The following is a 14,767-nucleotide window of genomic DNA, read 5'->3' as shown; positions in this document are numbered from 1 at the left end:
CACAGGATACAATATTAATATACAGAAATCCATTTGCATTTCTATACACCGATAATAATGAAGTAGCAGAAAGAAATTAAGAAAACAGTCCCAGTTACAATTTAACCAAAAATAATAGAATACCTAGGAATAAACCCAACCAAGGAGGTGAAAGACATGTACTCAGAAAACTATAGGACACTGATGAAAGAAATTGAAGATGACTATAAAACACTGATGAAAGAAACTGAAATGGAAAGATATTCCATGCTCATGAATTAGAAGAATACAGTTAAAATGTCCATACTGCCCAAAGCAATCTACAAATTTAATGCAATCCCTATCAAAATACCAATAGCATTTTTTACAGAACTAGAACAAAGAATACAAAAATTTGTATGGAACCACAAAAAACCTCCAATAGCCAAAGCAATCTACTTTTTTTTTTTTAAGATTTTATTTATTTTGAGAGAGAGGAAGAGAGAGAGCACAGCAGGGGGAGGGGCAGAGGGAGAGAGAGAAGCAGATCCCCTGCAGAGCAGGGAGCCAGACTCGGGGCTTGATCTCAGGACCCTGGGATCATGGCCTGAGCTGAAGGCAGATGCTTAACTGACTGAGCCACCCAGGCACCCCTAGCCAAATTAATCTTGAAAAAGAAGAACAAAACTGCAGGTACCATACACAAACATAAAGTTGAAATGGATTAAAGAACCAATGTGATACCTCAAACCATAAAAATCCTAGCAGAGAGCACAGGCAGTAATTTCTCTGACATTGGCTGTAGCAACATTTTTCTAGACATGTCTCTTATGGCAAAGGAACAAAAGCAAAAATAAACTACTGGGACTACATCAAGATAAAAAGCCTCTACACAGCAAAGGGAACAATCACAAAACGAAAAGGCAAACTATTGAATAGAAGATACTTGCAAACGATGTATCTGATAAAGGGTTAGTAACCAAAATATAAAAGAACTTATACAACTCAACACCCAAAACACAAATAATCCAATTTAAAAATGGGCATAAGACATGAACAAGATGACATACAGATGGCCAAAAGACCCATGAAAATATGTTCAACATCATTCATCATCAGGGAAATGTAAATCAAAACCACAATGAGATATCAGCTCACACCAGTCAGGATGGTTAAAATCAAAAATGCAAGAAACAACAGGTGTTGGCGAAGTTGTGGAGAAAAAGGGATCCTCGTGCACTGTTGGTGGGAACGTAAACTGCTGCAGCCATTGTGGAAAACAGTATGGAAATTCCTCAAAAAATTAAAAATAGAATTACCATATGATCCAGTAATTCCAGAATACAAAAACACTAATTCAAAAAGATATATGCACCATTATTTACAACATTTATTGCAGCATTATTTACAACAGCCAAATTTTGGAAGCAACTCAAGTGTTCATTGACAGATGAATGGATAAAGTTATGGTATATAAACACAACGAAATATTACTCAGCCACAAAAAAAGAACGAAATCTAGCCATTTGCAACATCATGGATGGATCTAGAGAAGATAATGCTCAGTGAAATAAATTAGAGAAAGACAAATACCATATGATTTCACTCATATGTGGAATTTAAGAAACAAACAAAGGAAAAAAGAGACAAACCAAAAAACAGACTTAACTATAGAGAACAATCTGATGGTTAGCAGATAGGAGATGGGTGGTGGGTATGGGTGAAACAGATGATAGGGATTAAGAGTACACTTATCATGATGAGCACTGGGTAATGTACAAAATTGCTGAATCACTATATTGTACTTCTGAGACTAATATAAAATTGTATGTTAACTATACTGGAATTTAATAAAATAGAAAAGAAAAAGCATAAGCAACTAAAAAAAACCCCAAAGCCAAAAAAACAAAAAAAGACCTATCAGACTTCATCAAAATTCAAAATTTTGTGCCAAACGACACCATCAAGAAAATGTAAGATGACCTACAGAACGGGAGAAAATATTTGCAAACCATATATCTGATAATGCTCCTATATCCATAATGAAAAAAGAACACTTAACAACCCAACAATAAAAACACAAACAACCCAATTAATACTCAAAGGATTTGAACAAAAATTTTTTCAAAGAAATAAATGGCAAATATGCACATGAAAAGATACTCAACATCATTAGCCATCAGGGAAATGCAAATGAAAACTGTAATGAAAAAAAGAGACAAGGGTAAGTGTTGACAAGGATGTGAAAAATTGTAATCCTCATACTCTGTCATTGGAATTATAAAATTGTGCAGCCATTTTGGAAAACAGTTTGACAGTTCCTCAAACTATAAAGTCAGCACATGACTCAGCAGTTCCATAGATACATATATACCCAAGAAAAATCTAAATGTTTGTACAAAAACGTGTACACATTCATAGCAGCACTAGTCATTATAGTCAAAAAGTGCAAACAACCCAAATATCCTTCAGCTGATAGATACATGAAGTTGTGATACATCCAAACAATGGAATATTATTCAGGCATGAAAAAGAATAAAGTGCTATACACTGAAAACATAACATTAAGTGATATAAGCCAGATACAATAGGCCACATATTGTATTATTCCATTTATATGAAATATCTAGAAAAGACAAATTCATAGACAGACAGAAAGGAGATTAGTAGTTGCCAGTGGCATTAGGGAGAGGAAATGGAGAGTGACTGCTGAATGTTTTTGAAGTGATGAAATAGTCTTACAATTAGATAGTGGTGATAGCTGCATAAGCATGTGCATGTAATAAAACCAGGGTAAATTTTAAGGTATGTGAATTCTATCTCAAAAGAAAAGAGCAAAAAAACACATTAAAAAAAAACAAAAAACTGCCCCTGGTTACCCGACAGGTTTAGTTAGGAATGACAAAAAATTATAGTATGCTTAATAAATATTAATGTTACATATTGTTCCTTTCCCTATAAATTTATACTTAACAGTAAGAGTTTTTAATGTTTTGTAAAAGAATTTTAGAGCTCACAGACTAATCCTAATTTTTCCCATTGATTATTAAAGAGTAGTTTGCTTGGTTTCAGCTTGCATATTCACTTTTAGGGTCCCAAACTCTCCTACAATACCTAATCAGTGCCCGTACAATGTTAGGAAATCTCATCTGCAACATTTTTTGAAAAAGTGTAAAGAAATAATGTGACAGCATATGGTTTAAGGATAATGTGATTACCTACCTGTAATTCCTCTGCTGTGGAAACATCTAGTCCTGTTAGATCTTGTATTCTCATATTAATTCGAGACACCACAGGGTTTTCATAGCCAGAGAGCCAGGCACTAAGAACAAGAAGAAAATATTACTTATAATGTTTCAATACATAAAGACTAACAGCCATCATTTTAAAAGCCATAATATATGGGACAATAAGACTTATCTATAGGCATTTAGTTGGCTTGCTTGTTTGATATGATTTTTATTAAACAATGTTGTCAGTTTTTAAAAAATGCTACATTTTACAGTTAAAGGTTAGAAAAGAAAAAAACATTTATTACAGAGTTTCTTTGAAAACAGTTGGATTAATGTAAGAAGGCTATATAGGGCTATTACAATGAGAATTTTTAAAAATTCTGTAAAAATACATACCAAACTGAAAACAATTTTTCTTTTTACATAAGGCATAGGAACTGACTGGGGTGGAGGTCATAGGGTTTTTAGCTTGATTTATATAGTGTAAATATTTTATAAGAAAAAAATTCATGTAGGGGCGCTTGGGTGGCTCAGTCAGTTAAGCTTCTGACTCTTGATTTCGGCTCAGGACATGATCTCAGGGTTGTGAGATTGAGCCCTGTGTTGGGCTCTGTACTCAGTGGGGAGTCTGCTTGGGATTCTCTCTCCCTCTCCCCCTCCCCCCACTCATCACACACTCTAAAATAATTAAATCTTAAAAAAAATAAAAATTCATGTATTACTTGCATAAATAAAAATAAGTTTTTAAAAGGTACCAAAACACACCCAGTAGGAGGACTATAATAAAAACAGGTGGACGGGGGCACCTGGGTGGCTCATTCAGTTAAGTGTTCAACTCTTAGCTCAGGGCCTGATCTCAGGGTCTTGAGTTCAAGCCCCATGTTGGGATCCATGCTGGGCGTGAAGCCTACTTAAAACAAAATAAAACGAAAAGATGGACAATAACAGGTGCTGATGAAGAATGTGAAGAAATCAGAACCCTCATACATTGCTGGTAGGAATGTAAAAATGGTACAGCCGGTTTGGAAAAGTTTGTCAGTTCGTCAAATTTTTAAACATACAGTTACCGTATCACTCAGCAATTCCACTTCCAGGTACATACCCAAGAGAAATTAAAACATATGTTCATACAAAAACTTGTACATGAATGTTCATGGCAGGATTATTAATAATGGCCAAAAAGTGGAAATGATCCAAATATTCACCAACTGATGAGTAGATACATAAAATGTGATACATCCATATGATGGAATATTGTGCCATGAAAAGGAATCAGGTACTGATACATGCCACAATATGAATGAACCTTGAAAACATTGTTAAGTAGGGGCGCCTGGGTGGCTCAGTTGGTTAAGCGACTGCCTTCAGCTCAGGTCATGATCCTGGAGTCCCGGGATCGAGTCCCACATTGGGCTCCCTGCTCGGCAGGGAGTCTGCTTCTCCCTCTGACCCTCTTCCCTCTTGTGCTCTCTATCTCTCATTCTCTCTCTCTCAAATAAAAAAATAAAATCTTAAGAAAAAAAAAAAACATTGTTAAGTAAGCAAGATACAAAAGACCACATACTATGATTCCATTTATAAGAAATATCCAGAATAGGCAAGTCAACAGAGAAAGTAGATCAGTGGTTGCCAGAGGAAGGAGGAAATGGGGAGTTAACTGCTAATAAGTACAGGCTTTCTTTTCAGGGTGATGGGAATGTTCAGAAATTAGATAGTGGTAAAGGTTGCACAACTGAGAACACTAAAAACCATTGAATTACACACTTTAAAGGAGTGAATTTTATGGTATGGGAACTATAGCTAAATTTAAAAAGGCACCCCAAATTAAGCTATCTCCTATGGTCTATCACTTCTCTCATCAACCTCTGATTCCATGATCCATCATTTCAACAACATTCTTGCTAAATACCTAAATTAAACTGTCTGGCAAAAATATTATCCTCGGGCGCCTGGGTGGCTCAGTTGGTTGGGCGACTGCCTTCGGCTCAGGTCGTGATCCTGGAGTCCTGGGATCGAGTCCCACGTCGGACTACCTGCTCGGCGGGGAGTCTGCTTCTCCCTCTGACCCTCCCCCCTCTCATGCTCGCTCGCTCTCTCTAATAAATAAATAAAATCTTTAAAATATTATCCTCAATTTTTTTCTCCAAGCTTATACCTGTGTCATCAAACTCTATTGGAGAAAGTCATGAAATAGGGCAAGTGTGTTCCACTGATAATTCATGAACACCAACTTCAAATGGGCCCTTACGCCTACTCCTTCTTCTACTCTGAACCCAAACCCACCTCAGCTCCCCCCTTCTCTCAGTACATATCCCCTACTTCAGAGAATATAGAAACCATACACTTTACCTACATTTGCATCTATCTGTTCCTTTTAGATCATCTAGTTCCTTCATTCCAGTTCCAGAGAGGAAATTTCTTTCCATTATCTAAGGCTAACCCTCTGCCTTAGATTCTATAATTTTCTGACATTTTAGGAAGCATAAATCATTGATTAGCCCTTCTCTCTCTTACATAATCAACTTTCCTTCTTAATTCCTCCCACAGCTTTTAACTGAGCTTAAGTCTCCTCTCCCTTAAATAAATAAACAAACATTGGGCACCTGGATGGCTCAGTCGGTTGACTGCCTTCAGCTCAGGTCATGATCCTGGGGTTCTGGGATCGAGCCCCATGTTGGGTTCCCTGACCATGGAGAGCCTGCTTCTCCCTCTCCCTACTGCTCTGCCTCTTGTGCTCTCTCTGTCAAATAAATAAAATCTTAAAAAAAAAAAAAAAAAACTGAACCAGGATAATTAATACTGTTAGAAAACTGACATTTCTCACATCCATGTCAAAAAATATATAGGATTCTTCTTGATCTGATAGACTGATTTCAGTAAAATCATTTTAAAAATAGTAAATAACAATATAATTTCTCAAACTATGCTAAGAAGTTGTCAGAAAGGCAGCTATAATCTATAATGATTAGAATTGACAGGATTAGGGGCGTCTGGATGGCTCAGTCAGTTAAGCATCTGCCTTCAGCTCAGGTCATGATCCCAGGGTCCTGGAATGGAGTCCGGCATCGGGCTTCTTACTCAGCAGAGTCTGCTTCTCCCGCTCCTGCTCCCCCTGCTTGTGCTCTCTCTCAAATAAATAAAATGTTAAAAAAAAAAAAAAAAGACGACTTTGAAACACTTTCAGTTTTTAAAATAGCAAGGCTTCTGAAATACTGCTCAAAACTAGCTTTCAATTTTGGTATATGACCTGATACTGACACATTTGATCTGTTAATAGTTTTTTTTTTTTTTAAAGATTTTTATTTATTGAGAGAGAGAGAGAATGGTAGAGAGAGAGCATGAGAGGGAAGAAGGTCAATAGTTTTTTCTATCAACTATACTTTGCCCTCAGTAGGGGTTAGTGTTGTAGTTTCACATAACTTTTACAGAGATTTTAAAATAAGTTTTAATTTCACTGAATGGAGATTTTTATCACTCATGTATCTGTAGAAGGTAATTTGAGCACATACATATTTGCCTACATATGTGTGTGTATATATATATTTTTTAGATACTTTATTTTTGTTTTTTGAAGGTTTTATTTATTTATTTGGCAGAGAGAGACACAGCAAGAGAGGGAACACAAGCAGGGGCAGAGGGAGAGGGAGAAGCAGGCTTCCCGCCGAGCAGGGAGCCTGATGTGGGGCTCGATCCCAGGACCCTGGGATCATGACCTGGGCTGAAGGCAGACACTTAACGACTGAGCCACCCAGGTGCCCCTATATATGTATTTTTAAAGTAAGCTACTTTTACCATTGAAATAAACCAGACTACACGGACAAACTATGAGAAACAGTTTTTCTTCCTTAGAAATCCTTTTCTAGGTTGAAGAGGACAAGTAGTTTGCTGAATGATTTGATGAGGCTATAGGCTTTTCATCATTTAACTTCACCTAGCCATGTCTCACCACCACAGCAATAAGCATGTCCACTTCCTCAGCAGCACCAGCCTCTAATGTGTCAAAAACAGGTTGAGCATTCAATGCTATTTGCAGTCTTTCAATAACTCTCCCTCCACTTTATGCCTAACTTGGCGCAAAGAAACTATCCACAAGCTCAAGAATATCTTCCTCTGTAGAGCGCACAAGTCATAGTTTCTGTGCCTCTACCCTCCCTGAAGAACAGATATACACCTTCATTCCAGCTTCTCTCCATTTCCTAGCTGCTGGAATGACGTCTTCAATGAATGCTGCTCTTATTCTCCCAGCTGTAAAATACTGCCTTCCACATGAATCTTTATATTTGTATCAGTACCATGGTCTTTCCATCCAGAGATCTCTGCCAGCACACATGATCTACCATAGCCTGGACAGCTATGGTAGATCATCCACCCCATTCCCAGATGTTGCAGAGGTCAAGATACCCTATCTTGGTGGGAATCCTCTTCAGCCTGTTACCTCAAAAGACTGAGGTCCTACTGGCACTCTTCTTTCCAAGAGGGAAGAAGTATTTTCCTCTGCAGTTAATTCTTAACATTTTCTCTGATATAAGGAAATAAGATGCTCTTCACAAAAGCAGTCATGCTTATAGTCCTTCTGATATATAGCAAGACCACAGTGACTTTGGTGGGCACCTGCTGGATGCTACTATGGGAATCAGCCTTGGTCCAGAGGGTGGAGGGTGGTGGCAGCTGTACCCCCAGAACCATTCATCTCAGAGCTGGCAACTGCCTGCAACTGAAGCACTTCAGGGAGAGGCTACCTCCATGCCCCTGGAAGTAGAGAAGGCAGCTGCCCCTAATGTTTTTACAGTACTATATATCTTACTTTGTAACATTTTTCACACTAATTGTATATTAATTTATTGTTTGATTAAGGTAAGATGTCTTCATTCAACCACTAGTCCCAAATACGTATAAATTCTCCCTGGCTTTGCTCACCACTGTATCTGCAGAACCTATTACAGTGCCTGGCATATAGCAGATGCTCAATAAATATTTGCTGAATGAAGAAATGAATGAATCATACAGACTTCCCAGAACTAATCCAAGATTTATTCTATTTTACCATACTACTTGTCTGGTGATCCCTTGTAAATTTATATGGACTGGCTGAGTAGAATTCCTTAGTGTAGCAGAAACAGGAAGGATCCAAGAATTTTACTGTTATAAAGGGTGTAGTAGATAAATACATTAAGAACTTATTTCTCTAAATTCTGACTGAGTTCCTCGTAGAACTAGGAACTAATCTAGTCTGTCACTGTACCTATATTTCTGGCTGGCAACAATTTGATAGATTTTTGAACTTTATAATCCACAAACTACTGACTTGATTTTTATAGATAACTGCAACACAAAATTGGCAAGCGTTCTATTAAAATTTCAGGGGCACCTGGGTGGTGCAGTTGGCTAAGCATCCGACTCTCGGTTTCAGCTCAGGTTGTGATATCAGGGTTGTGAGATCAAGCCCTGCGCTGGGCTCTGTGCTCAGCACTGAGTCTCTCTCCTTCTCCCTCTGCCCCTCCCCCTGCTCATGCATGCTCTCTCTCTCTCTCAAAATAAATATCTTTTAAAAAAATTCAAACTAGATGCATCTTGAGAATTGTTCCTATTCCATCCTGGAACCTATCACCCACAGAGAACCTGTCTCCTACTTCTGTTACCTTCAACTTCCTTCCTTGCTACCACAAGCATCGATTCCTACCTTTTCTCTAATACTTTGGTAGAAGCATCAACCTTCAGCCTTACAGAGACTGGATCTTTTCTCTACATTTTCGAACCTACGCTTTCTAACTCAAATTGTTGCCAGCCAGAAAGACAGGTACACTGACATACTAGATTAGCTCCTAGTTCTACTAAGAACTCAGTCAGAATTGGGAGAAAGAAGTTCTAACTCAACTTACCAATTACTGCCTCTCTTTTTATCTTTAATCTTTTCTTTGACAATGCTTACTCTTTGGCGTAAAGTTTCCTGCTACCAAGAAGGCCTTCACTTTTGTTATTCTAGCAAATTACCATTTCAATCTTTCACTTTACACTTTTAAAATTATAAAAGCAAGAAATGTGGGGCATCTGGGGGATTCAGTCAGTTAAGCATCCAACTTTTGATCTCAGCTCAGGTCTTGAACTCAAGCTCATGAATTTAAGCCTGGTGTTGGACTCTATGCTGGGTGTGGAGCCTAAACACATAAATAAATAAAATTTATATATATATAAAAGAAATGTTTGTTATATATATATATTTTTAAAGATTTTATTTGTTTATTTGACAGAGAGAGAGATAGCGAGAGCAGGAACACAAGCAGGGGGAGTGGGAGAGGGAGAAGCAGGCCTCCTGCTGAGCAGGGAGCCTGATGCGGGGCTCGATCCCAGGACCTTGGGATCATGACCTGAGCCAAAGGCAGACGCTTAACGACTGAGCCACCCAGGCGCCCGTTTGTTATATTCAACAAATAGTCCTGGGACAATGGATAACCACATGCAAAAGAAAGACGTTGTCCCTACCTCATATCATAAAAAAAAAAGACCTCAAAAGGGATTAAAGACCTAAATGTAAAAGCTAAAATTATAAAACTCTTAGAAAAAACTGTAAGTGTAAATCTTTGTGATCTTAAATTAGACACTAGTTTAGCTATGACATCAGAAGTATAAGCAACAACAAAAAAATAAACTGGATATCATCAAAATTAAAAATTTTGTGCTTCAGGGGCGCCTGGGTGGCTCAGATGGTTGGGCGTCTTCCTTCGGCTCAGGTCGTGATCCCAGGGTCCTGGGATCGGGCCCGCGTCGGGCTCCCTGCTCAGCGGGAGGCCTGCTTCTCCCTCTCCCACTCCCCCTGCTTGTGTTCTCTCTCTTGTTGTGTCTCTCTGTCAAATAGATAAATAAAATCTTAAAAAAAAAAAATTTGTGCTTCAAAGGACACCATCAATAAAGTGAAAAGACAACTCAGAGAATGGAAGAAAATCTCTGCAAACTGATAAGGACTTGTGTCTAAAATATATAAAGAACTATTACCACTAAATAAACTCAATTTAAAAATGGGCAAAGGATCTAAATAGTCTCCAAAGAAAATATACAAATGGCCAATAAGCACATGGAAAGATGCTCAACATCATTAGCCACTGGGAAATGCAAATCAAAACCACAATAAGATAGCATATCACACCCACTAGGATGGCTATAATCATCAAAAAGACAGTAACAAGTATTGATGAGGATGTGAAGAAACTGGAATAACCCATACATTGCTGGTAGGACTGTAAAATGGTACTGCCACTTTGGAAAAGTTTGGCAGTTCCTCAAACGGGTAAATACAGAGTTACCATATGACCTAGCAATTTCACTCCTAGGTATATACCCAAGGGAAATTTAAGCTTATGTTCACATAAAAACTTGTACATGAATGTTCAGAGCATTATTCATAATAGCCAAAAAGTAGAAACAACCCAACTGTCTATCAATAGATGAATAAAAGGTAAATAAAATGTGGTATATCCATCCAATGGAATATTGTTCAGCCATGAAAAGGAATGAAGTACAGATACATGCGTCCACATCAGTGAACCTTACAAATATGCAAGTAAAAGAAGGCAGATGCAAAAGGCCACATGCCGTATGATTTCATTTATATGGAATATCCAGAACAGGGGGCGCCTGGGTGGTTCAGCTGGTTAAGTGTCTGACTTCAGCTCTGGTCATTGTCTCAGGATCCTGGGATTGAGCCTTGCGTTGTGCTCTGTGCACAACAGGGACTACAGAGAGTCTGCTTGTTCCTCTCCCTTTGCCCATCCCCCTGCTCGTGCTCTCTCTCTCATATAGATAAATAAAATCTTAAAAAAAAAAAAAATCCAAAACAGGCAAATCCATAAAGACAGAAAGTAGATTTGTGGTCCATCAGGGCTGAGCTGGCGGGGCCAGGTGGGGGGGGGGTGTTGTGAATTGAGGATTGGGTAGTTATTGTTAAAGCAGATTTTCTCTTCCAGGTAATGAAAATGTTCTAAAATTCATTGTGGTGAGGGGCGCCTGGGTGGCTCAGTTGGTTAAGTGGTCGCCTTTGACTCAGGTCATGATCCCAGGGTCCTAGGACTGAGTCCCACATCAGGCTCCCTGCTCAATGAGCAGCCTGCTTCTTCCTCTCCACTGGTTGTGCGCTCTCTTGCATTCTCTCTCTCAAATAACTAAATAAAATCTTTTAAAAAATAAAATAAAATTCATTGTGGTGATGGACACACAACTCTGGATATACTAAAAGCCACTTAATTGTACATTTTCAACCAATGAATTGTACACGGTACGTGTATCTCCCAATAAAGCTATTTAAAAAACAAAATACATATAAAAATTTCAAACTGCATATACAAAAGAATACAAAGTCCCTTTCCTAGTCCCACTCCTCACAGGTAAACTGTACGTTTTAACAAATAGGTACATATTCTCTCAACATTTCTCCCTGTGTATAAACAAATATACAGAGAGAATTTTTTAATAAATAGGAATCTACTCACCTTCCAATCTCTCACATCAATATACACATTCACTTTTTCTCTCTGAAAATACTTCTGACATCTTCCAAGTCAATACATATAGCACTACCTCAGTTTAAAAAAAAATATTGTGGTAAAAAAAATAACGTAAAATTTACCATTTAACCATTTTTAAGTCTGAAATTCAACAGCATTCACAGAGTTGTGCAACGATCACCACTATTTCCAGAACTTCTCATCATCCCAAACAGACACTCTGTACCCATTAAACAATAATTTGCCATTTTGGGCACCTGGGTGGCTCAGTCAGTTGAGTGGCTGCCTTCGGCTCGGGTTATGATCCCAGGATGGAACCCTGCATCAGGCTCCTTGTTCAGCAGGGAGTGAGCTACTCCACCTGACCCTCCCCCCTCTGTGCTCTCTCTCTCTCTCAAATGGATGAATAAAATCTTTTAAAAAAAATAATAATAATTTGCCATTTCTCTCTCCTCCCAGCCCCTGGTAACCTCTAATCCACTTTTTCTCTGCATGATTTTTTCATTCTAGGTACCTCCTATAAATAGAATCACATAATATTTGTCCTTTTGCATCTTATTTCATTTGGTATAATTTCCTCAAGGTTCATCCATATTGTGGCACGTATCAGAATTCCATTCCTTTTTAAGGCCAAATGATATTCCATTATATGGATATACAACATTTTGTTTATCTATTCATCCATGAATGCACATCTGGGTTGCTTCCACCTTTTGGCTACTATGAATAATGCTGTTATGAACATGAGTGTACAAGTACCTGCTTGAGTCCCTCCTTTCAATTCTTTTGGGTTTTGCCTAGCAGTGGAATTTCTGGATCATATAGTAACCCTATGTTTAACTTTTTGAGGAAATACCAGACTTTTCCATAACAACTATATCACTTTACATTTCCATCTCACAGTGTTTTTTAACTACTGCTTTTCATCTTTTAAATTTATTTATTTATTAAAGATTTTATTTATTTATTTTTGAGAGAGAGAGAGATAACAAGTGGGGGGAGGGGCAGAGGGAGAAGCAGGCTCCCTGCTGAGCAGGGAGCCCGATGTAGGACTCTATCCCAGGACCCTGGGATCATGACCTGAGCCGAAGGCAGACACTTAACCAACTGAGCCACCCAGGCACCTCCATTTTTTTCATTTTTAAAGATTTATTTATTTGAGAGACAGAGAGAGCATGCATGAGAGCATGAGCAGGAGGGACAGAGGGAGAGGGAGAGAGAAAATTCCAAGCAGACTCTGCTCCAAGGGCAGAGCCTTGACTCAGGGCTCGATCTCATGACCCTAACATCACAACCTGAGCCAAAGCCAAGAGTCGGATGTTCAACTAACTGAGCCACCCAGGTGCCCCTTCTTTTCATTTTAAAATAAAGTATCTTTACTTCCAAAATGACCATGAAGGTCTACCAATAAAGCACTGGTTAAATAAGGTTATTTCTACTTTTTCTCTATTACAAATAATATCTCTCTGTAGGTTGAACTCCTAAATGTGAAACTGCTAGACGACTTTTACATTTTGATGAATGATGTCAAATTGTTCTCCCAAAAAGTATTTTATACTTTTACTGTATGTTTACGAGTGCCCATTTCAGAAAATACTTGCCAGTATCAATCTTTTTAATTTTTGCTAACCTTAAAGAAAAAATATTTTAATCTTAATTGTTTAGTTTTTTTAAAAAGTTTTAATTTGCACTTTTTGTTATACCACAAATGATCTCAATGGACGGTCTGAGGCTTAGCAGTTAAAATTATTAATGATTAAAGGTTAAAAAATAAACTGTTATCTTAATTGTGGTTCTGTTACTGTCACTAGAGAGGAAAATAAACTCTACTCATGCATGTAAAGTTATTTCACTTAATTTGACTTTCACGTGAAAACCTCTCCAAAATATAAAAGGATTCTCTTTGGCTACATTTAAAACATTTCGTTCATCTGGATCGCAACCGCTAATCTGTCTTCAGCAACACTGTTATAGATCTCTCAGGTAATCTAAGAAATTAGCCCTGAATTTAGATTGTTGTAACATTGCTCAAAAATTCAGTGGAGACACTGAGGATACTGTAATATATATTAACTATTTATTCTTTAGGATTTTGGGTCTTATTCCTGCATTAAATTTTATCAACAGAAATGCAGGTTCTTTCTTCTAAGTACTCAGTGTTTTTTAACTGAATTAGAATGTAAGGTTACAATATTTTCCATTACTAATTAGATAACACAAACTATATTCCTTTTGGTCTTAATCACAGGAACCCCAAATCTATCACTGGAATGCTTTCTTTTTTTTTTCCCTTTTTTTAAAGTAGGCTCCACACCCCACAACATGGGGCTTCAACTTAAAATTCCGAGATCAAGACCTGAGCTGAGATCCAGAGTTGGACACTTAACCGACTGAGCCACCCAGGTGCCCCTGGAATGTTTTGAGTAAGGAGCAACATTCTCATACTGCATGACTGTATTTCTAATATATTAATAAGGACATCATGTTCAAGTAAATAGATAGACAATATCATTTTGGAGGTTTTGGAGATTATTACAAAACTTCCACAGGAAAATGCAAGTGATATAATGTGCACTACTTTCTTCTAACCCAACACGTGAAAACTGACATTCTACAATTAGCTAATATAAAAACTGTGATTTTTTTTTTTGCAAAGGCAAAAAATAATTCAGGACCCCAAGTGCCAGTTACAGAGAGCAAACTTTCAATAATTCTTCTCTAAGTGCTTGACGGTTAACAAAGAAAAGCTGATCATCTAGCCCGGGAATTTATCCTGGCCCTTTGGATCTTAGTGGGACAATTATGCAATCATACTATAGATCTATCCGTTTCAGTTATCTCAATCTGAGAACCACTGTTCAACCTAACAGATGGACTGTCATTGTTAAAAGTGACTCCAATTTAAAAAAGTATCTGAAATATTTAAAGATATTTGTATTTGCTCCATACTATAAAATAATAATAAGCTTTTATATTGTATTTGTTCCTTATTTCCATGGGTAAATTAAATCGTAAGCATAAGAAAACGCCGTATTATGGGAAATCTGTATATCAGAGTAAGAAAATGAAAACTACTTCTAA

The 14,767-nt window shown here is 37.6% G+C and overlaps 1 protein-coding gene and 1 pseudogene across 2 annotated transcripts in view; both read right to left on the bottom strand.

Moving 5' to 3' along the window:
* P4HA1 (prolyl 4-hydroxylase subunit alpha 1) overlaps positions 1-14,767 on the bottom strand; it is an 82,700-nt gene that overhangs the window by 16,348 nt on the left and 51,585 nt on the right. For both annotated transcript variants that reach the window (XM_025850483.2, XM_025850482.2), the window contains exon 10: positions 3,181-3,280. In XM_025850483.2, coding sequence (XP_025706268.1) covers positions 3,181-3,280 — 100 coding nt within the window. The remainder of the gene's footprint in view (positions 1-3,180; positions 3,281-14,767) is intronic.
* Positions 3,299-9,444, bottom strand: LOC141370305 (enolase-phosphatase E1 pseudogene; annotated as a pseudogene).

Source organism: Callorhinus ursinus, unplaced genomic scaffold, assembly GCF_003265705.2.
Source record: "Callorhinus ursinus isolate GAN/ISIS: 27379988/994484 unplaced genomic scaffold, GSC_fseal_2.0 scaffold31, whole genome shotgun sequence".
In the NCBI taxonomy this organism is placed as follows: domain Eukaryota; kingdom Metazoa; phylum Chordata; class Mammalia; order Carnivora; family Otariidae; genus Callorhinus; species Callorhinus ursinus.
The sequence above is the reverse complement of the archived record's forward strand: the minus strand, read 5'-3'. Positions and strand labels throughout refer to the sequence as shown.